General features: G+C 47.8%; 1 protein-coding gene across 1 annotated transcript in view; it reads right to left on the bottom strand.

Annotated features, from left to right (window-relative positions):
* Positions 1-517: 517 nt before the first annotated feature.
* The window catches only part of L3mbtl4 (L3MBTL histone methyl-lysine binding protein 4), a 306,766-nt gene continuing 299,308 nt past the window's right edge, over positions 518-7,975 (bottom strand). The window contains 2 exon segments of the mRNA XM_057758331.1: positions 518-941; positions 3,903-3,965. Coding sequence (XP_057614314.1) covers positions 774-941; positions 3,903-3,965 — 231 coding nt within the window. The 3' untranslated portion in view covers positions 518-773.

Raw genomic sequence — 7,975 nt, 5'->3', positions numbered from 1 at the left:
GTCCATTCTGAAGCTTGTTTCATCAGAGTGGGAACAGGAGCGATACCATGCAGGCAGGCCTTTGGCCAGTGCCACTGTTAGAACCAGCTCCCGAGGCAGCCCTGGCGGCAGGTCCTCACAGGGCCTCATCTGGTTCCTGAAACGCCCCACTACTTTTTAGTTCCTTCTAGGCACACTTCCTCAAGTGGGCTCCAGTGCACCTTGGAGCCATAACCAAGGAACAGTAAAAGGAATAAAACTGAGGATCATGAAGACAATGTACTTATTAGCACTTTGCAAACATCCATCCTTTCCTGAGCTAAGGACCCAGAAACCTCAGGAGTCTTTTTGAAAGCACCAGGCTGCCATCTCTTAGACTCACTGCATCCAGATAACTGACGTGAGCTGTGCTCAGATGTGTTTCTGGTGAACACATTAATGATTAATTAACGAATTTATTTCCTGGCATTTTACCACTTGAGACACTTGACACGTGCAGAATGGAATTTTGTTTTTATCGAGGGGGAGAGGACAGACACATGGACAGCATCTCCGGTCTGTTGGCTGCAGGAACAATGCCATCCAAACCCACACTCGGCCCTAACTAAGCATCTGAGTCATCGGCATTTCATTGTTCATCAAGTCTGCCACACACCTAACCAGACACTTTAAAGGGGCCCGATGAAATATGAGTATGGCTGTGGGGACATTAAATTCAACTGGATGGCTGCCAAGCTCATTTCTGAAGGCACAAGTCCTTTAGAAACAGTGTGGGTGGCTGTTCAGGAGCACGTTCATTTCCTGGTTTCTTGGCCCAAGGCACCACCATCTTCAGTGACGTCCCGGGAGTTCCTGAACATCAGGATAGAATTAGAAATCTTCAGAGCTGGTCCCAGCTTGATCTTCATCACTTTGAGGAGGTCTGCTGGGGTCAGAAGCAGGAAGGCTTTGGTATCTATCCACTGTCAATAAATAAACAATCACAGATATAATCATTCCACAGTGGGGCTGTCTACCCACCAGCAGCAGCTCTGGCGTATGGAGAGTGACACTGAGTCCGGGTGGCCTTGCTAGAGGGAGGTGCCCCTCCCTTTTTGACTCAAGTCAGATCAACTCCATTGTGCTCACAGAATAAAGGAGTCAAATTGAATTAGAAGGTTCTCAGTTTGTGAAACTCAATGCTTTAATTTGCCCAAGCACAGACTTCCATTGTTCTGTTTCAACGTTTTTAGCCTGAACGCACCATGGGCATTACGAGTACCAGAGAGTAACTCTCCAGAGAGTGAGGCGCCGTGGCTGGCCCTGTCTGGTGCTGCCTAAGTGGGGGGAACACGGGGAACAACCTGAGGCTGCAGCAACAGAAGAAAATAAATTGGGGTTTAGCTTTAGGCTGGGGGATTAGACAACATAATCTCCCAAAACACGTTTCAACGAAACATCCCATGATCTGTGAAATTTCACAGATCATTAAGCAGTAATACATATTATGTCAAGTAGGACCTTCTAATTTTTTTAAATAAATCTGTATGAAGTCCTATTTGAACTACCAGAAACCTTGGGCTTAGGGAGTAAAAGTAGTTGCTGCTAAGCCTGAGGACCTGACTTTAACTCATGGTGGAGGGACAGATAGGCTTGACGCTGTATACGGCAGCAGCATGTGTCCACAACGACACACACACATATCACATACACATACTGATACTAAAATATTAGGAACCTTTACTACCAATAGCAAAAGAAGTTATCTTTGACTATCAGAATACTGGTCTGTCTTAACTTTAACCTTTTAGCTTTTCAATAGTTCCAAGTTTTCTTTCTGTAATTAAAAGAAAAACTAAACAGAAAAACAATATGATAATTATCTCATTTATTAAATTTTAAGCACATTTAGAAACAATGTCAGAATGATTCTTGGTTCCGGTCCAAATTGGGGAGTGCCGGATGTATTAATGGCCTTCACTGTGGTAATCAGATGCCTATGATACTTGAATACAGCATATCAAATCACCATGTTGTATGCTCTGACGACGCTCAAGCCTCATTGGACAATTAAATGTTTTTAAGTTAAGAAACACATGGCTTTATGAAGTGTGACAGTTTTCCCCAGTCCTGTGATGATGGACAGTCACCGTGCATGCTGTTGGCCCACAGCTTCTGAGAGGCCTAGGGATCCCAGAGTTTGGCTCTGAGGACTGCTTGGGGGTTCTGTCCCTATATGACATAAACACTTAGGCAGTTACCTAGGTCAGCAGACTCTTGGCTGCAGAGCGGGCGGCTGGAATGCAAGGGTTTCCTATGGCAACCCTTCTTGTGAACCAGTGGCATGCATGCCAACCTGCTTACAGCCAAGGCTTCCAGATGGTGGTGGTCCCTTTGATGGAAGGATGAAGAGCCTGGGGTTCTTGGGTAGGCTTTTTAACCCTTAAAAAATCTCAAAAACTTTGGATACCTCTATGGTATATTTCTTGATGAAGACACAAACACGTAGAGAATAAAATGCTTTTCTGGGGATACACTTTCTATTCTCTGAGGCAGGGGAGAGGCATTGGGTTCAGTACCAGCATTTTCAAGCAAAAATCATTGGCCAAATAACCATTTGTCATACGAACTAGACAGCGGCGGTGAAGCTCACCATGAGTACCCATAGAGATGCAGGAGTCTAAGCTGCTCTATACGCTTCATTGTCCTGATGACTGTGTAAGGTCGACGAGGAAACATGGAATGTCAGCCTTAGAGATGTCCCCAATGTCACACAGCTTCTCAGAGGCAAAGCCGGGGTCCCAGGCAGTGCCTAGTGGACCCCAGAGGAGATGGTCTGCTCTACATTGCTGTCCTTACTGAGGCCCAACTGGTTGGTGTACTTCAAAGATCCCATCCATAAGTCTGTGTGTTAGACGGAGAGGAGCAGGAGGGTTTCAGTGGTTTTCCCACAGGGGTCAGAAAGTATCAAGCTTGAAAACCACCATAAGCGGCACTACATTTATCTTATGGGCAGACTCAGAGACAAAATAGGTGCCTAATGAAGAGAGTGGGCTACGTGCAGCCCTGGGCAACATACGCCCAAGTCACGCTGCACAAAAGCACTGAGCTTTGCTGGGCTTTACCAAAAGCTATAGGACTCGGAGGGTCTCAGGACCCAGGACTTCAAGATGTCCCTCAAACTGCAAATGCTCTGAACTCAAAGATTCCCTAGGATACAAGTGTCCTGGAGCACTGAATAGCAATGGTGAAAGCTGTGACATCATCTGAGAGGGAGCCTGTGACACTGTCCCCCCCCACCCCCCGCTGTGCCTGGCCTTCCTGAGGATGGCCTCTAAGGTAAACCACCTTTACAGAGTATTGAGGACAAAGGACCCCTGTAAGAAGCTCATTGCAGTGCAGGCTCGCTGTAGCAGTCGTGTGGTAGATAATCACCGCCATTATTTGGTCATCTACAGTAGACCCCGTACTTTCTGTAGCTCCTGGGACTACAGATTCTCGCTTTGGAAAAATACGAAGCAATTGAGAACACTACCAACCACGAGGAAGCAGGAAGCAGCAATGGCACAAAAGGATGCTTCTTACAGGCATTCTGGAGCAGGTGCAGGCAGGGGGATGGGCTAGTCTTCCTTTCAATGGAGAGCAGAGAATTCATCCCTTCCCCCGAGGTTCCCTAAAGTCATCAGTGTGGAGCCTTCACAACTCCCATAGACACTAATTATCTAATCCACTTACTCCCTACTCAGTCATCAGAGCGGAGCAGCCAGCATCCTTGTAACAGTAAGGGTAAGAGTGGCCCAGCACAGGCTGCACTGCTGGGCTCTTCTGTGGTCCTTTCTCTTGCCTCCACCATCCAACTGCTCTTGTTTACACTTAAATAGATGGAAACAAAGCACTCCTGGGCCCAGAAGTACAAAAATATATCTAATTTTCCCATTTCTTACCTCTTCCTTGAAGCACTTGGCATGTTCTTCACAGCCCAGAAGAGATTGTATAAACTCAGCCACCTACAGCACAGGATAAAAAGCTGAATTTTAAAACATGCACCTGAAATAATTTGAGGGTTGAAGTAACTCAATGTGTGAATAAAATATATATACCAAGTTCCAACCCCTTGGAATTTAAATAGTAACTAGAAAATCACATTGCCATTTTTTTTTTAGCTCATTAGGTTTGTCCATCCCCCAAAGTCCTTTCCATCCATTTGTCACCAGGCTGAGCTATACAGAGTGTGTTGATAAGGAGACAGTGATGGCCTATATCTGTACAGGTCTCTGGCACAGCCAAGGCTTCCAATATGTGGTCCTTCTAGGTATGTGGGCTGGCGGCCTTGGAAAGTGGCTATCGTGGGACCATCTGGATGCTAGGAGCACCATGCTTGCAGGTACTCCTAAACAGCAAGTTCCTCCCTGAAGCATCCCTGGGGCTCCAGCACACCTCTCCTGGTACCTGGACAACCATAAAACTCCACACATCGGGCTGAACTAGAGTCCCACATAAATGACAGTAAAAGCTCAGAGAGGCTTAACAACTTAATAGTCCTATTTGACCACTTAGCAGCGGAGAATCTGGAACTCAGGCTGCCAATTCCCAAGCTTTGAATTCTGGAGAGCACTCTCTTCACCTTGACCTGACTTTTCTCCCTTACCTGATGACTTATCTCCTTCTGCACGCACCCCCACACACCACATATCACACACACACATCATACACACACCACATACCACACCCACATCACACACATACTTGTCACACACAGACACACACCACACAGACTATACACACCAAACATCATACACACTACACAACACACACACCACCAACACCACATACCATACACACACATACACACTACACACACAACACACATACCACATACATATCATAGACGCACCACACACATCTCACACACAGACTATACACACCAAACATCACACACACCACACAATACACACACCACACACACACCACACAGACACAACAGACACATACCATACACCACACACACACACACAGACACAACAGACACATACCATACACCACATACACACACACACACACACACACACACACACACACACACACACCAATTTCTTTGTAGTGAGAGAGCTTGAAGACCTGACCGTATGGCGCAGATAGCCACCAAGTGTCCCCAGTAGACACTCCCCGTTTAGATAAGATGGAGCATGGGATAAGCAGATGTCAATGATGACTCTAGGTGCCTTGACAAATCTAACATGGTTGCGGCATAGGCTGGCCTCAAGCTGGGGTTGGAGTATGTGGACCCTTAGGGTTAGGATCTTAGGGGACCTGGCTTGTTTCTCCTTGCTGTCTCCTGGTTTGACTGGATGGTGAGCACCTGCCTGTCCTTTCCATGAGACAGGGACTATCTGGAGACAGCTGAAGAGCCCAGGATCGTCTACTAACAGTCGCCACTTGCATGGAGCCCTGAGAGCACTTTCTCCCTCCAATCCTCTCCAGAAATCAGTGGTCCCGGCTTCCCGCAGGACAGACATGCACACCAAGAGTTGAGATTCCTGTTCTCAGGGCTCAGAATGGTGAGAACCATCACCCAGAAGATGCACCTGTGTTCTCCTGGCCAACACATAGTCTGTGAGAACTCGGAAAGTTCAGAATATTTTCTTTTGGAGGACACTTGGCACATGCTAGGTATCTGCCTTACTCACCCAGCACAAGTCTAGCCCAGCAGACTATCCTTCTAAGGTGGAAGGCAGAAACTTCCCTAAGCAGCCAGCAGGCTACCATGGTCAGACATCCCACCGTGGGAAGACTTCGGTCCAAGTGGGATCAGACTAGACTGATCAACACGGCCGCTAGCAGTCCGATGAATACCCCATGGTCCCACAGGGCACAGGCAGGAGCAGCTTTGTCAGTCTGCAGAATTAATTGGGGTGTCGAATAGGACACATAGAACATTTTCTGGGTGTCTACAGGGAGTTGATAAAAAACTGTAAGAGGCCACTGTTCAAGTCACATTGATGGAAAACTAGAGAGAATGACAGCCATTGTGGGGGTAACTGAAGTTGGGCCTCCAGAGTCCAGGGCAGTGACAGGTCTGAGTCCTTCCCCAGGCTATCTTTCGGCTGAAAATATTCACCATGACTGTGTCTGGGGCTTTGTGATGGGCACACCTCTGAATAGGACTGAAGTACTGTGGAGTCTAAGCATCAGTTCACAGAGAGAGGAAAGAAGAATGTCATGCAAGGCCCGCCTTGCCCATCACTGTAATCCACAGTCGCACGTGTGCCCTGTAGGAGAGATGAAAAGGCTTTGGGATGGAAAGACCGCAGCCCAGGGGAGTTCAGTGCTCCTTCAGTAGGATTTCCTGGGATTAAAAATTTTGACAGATGTGTGGATTCCCAGGAGCCAGCCCTCACACAGGACAAGTGAGCAACAGTAGAATCTGAGGAGCAGGAGGAGAACTGGTAAAAAAAAAAGGTAGTGCGGTCTCTGGGGGATGGATTTGCGCTTCTAGCCGCAGGCAGCCGGGGACCTGAAGTCCAGGTTCTCTTCCTGGCCTCACGTCACTGTCGCCTGCAGAGCTCGGGCCGTAGAGATTACAAATGAACTGAGCTGGACAGCGTCTGAGCACTGGTCGTTTATTTTCAGAGCTCAGAGACTGCTGCTGTGTAGTGAGGGTTGGTACCACAAGGGAAGGGAGAGCTGGAGAGGTGAGGCGGGCCTTCAGTGAGCCTGGACTCAGGAGGGCGTCTGCAGTGGGCGGGGCATCACCTACAGCATAATGGGAAGCAGGAAGGTCTGAAGCAGGAAGGTCTGCAGATCCTGCTGCTGAGGGAGGAGGCGCTGTAGAAGCCAAATCCTCACGACTGCAGAAAGAAGCTCAACCAAGCACAGGGTTTCTCAGTCTCCGTGCGCCATAAACTCCTTGGGAGAGGCAACTCTGCTGTAGAGTGCTTGTCTGTATCCTGGGGCATTTGTGCACAGCCCTGGCCTCTATCATTAGATGTGAGTGACAATGTTGCCTTCTAGAAAGGACATCCAAAAGGTGTTTCTAGAGGCTGTCAGAGGCCCCTTGGGGATGGGTCTGCCGCTGGGGTGCCTCTTCCTCTGAAAGAATCCCTAAATTTCCTGGAAGGAAATAAAAGGTTGACCAGGACTTGTTTTAAGACCTAAGTTTTGTTCTATCTCAGTCAGGATCCCTGTGTCTGGGAAGCAAGTCAGCCACGCTGGAGCGGTGGGCCAAGACATGCTCTTACTTCCCGTGCTGAGTAAGTACTCCTCACTACCGAGCTGCTCACGGTAGAAAGGTGGCAAGCTGCTCTGAGCGTTCACACTTCTCACTGAGCCCCCTCTGCCAGCATTCCCAGGGTTCCCTCCTCTTCAGCATGGTCGACCCAGACCATCACCTGGAAAGGTAAACAGGGTTCTGATGGGAGGAAATAACACGAGACCAAAGCATGCGCAGAAGAGAGCGCGTGCTGCCGAGTGCTGACAACACTGGCTCTAGGCCACCGTCACACTTTCTTGGGGGTCTGGGCTCCCCACCCTAGTTCTCTGTATACAGCAGGGCATCTCTGCCTTCTTGGCCTCATCACCTGTCTCAGATGATCTGCTTTTTGGAAAGATTCCTATCCCCCCCTTTATTTTTTATTTTTATTTTTGGTGAACAAGGCCATGACATCTTCCGAGGAGGAAGTCTTTGTCCAGATTTTGAAAGTATTTCAAAGCCTTGTTGAGTATTGTTAGTACTTACTTTTCCTAAAAGTAAATTTTAGGTTGAATTTTAATAAAAATCTGTAGTCTAACCATGTAAATGGTGAGGTTTCTACATATCACAGAATAACACTGAAGGGCTTCCTTCTCATTCTCCCATTCAAAGATCCTGTCTCCTACCAACGTGAGACAAAATGAGGCCAACATCTCGAGGAGAGTAAGCTCTCTGAGGGAAGAACGATTATCATGTGCTAACTTCTCTTCACGTGATAGCTGTGAGGTGGGTCTAATTTTCAAAGCAGAAACACTGTGAGGACCCAGG

The sequence above is a fragment of the Chionomys nivalis genome, chromosome 26 (assembly GCF_950005125.1).
Source record: "Chionomys nivalis chromosome 26, mChiNiv1.1, whole genome shotgun sequence".
Classification (NCBI taxonomy): Eukaryota; Metazoa; Chordata; class Mammalia; order Rodentia; family Cricetidae; genus Chionomys; species Chionomys nivalis.
Note: the sequence above shows the minus strand (reverse complement) of the source record. Positions and strands in the feature narration are given on the sequence as shown.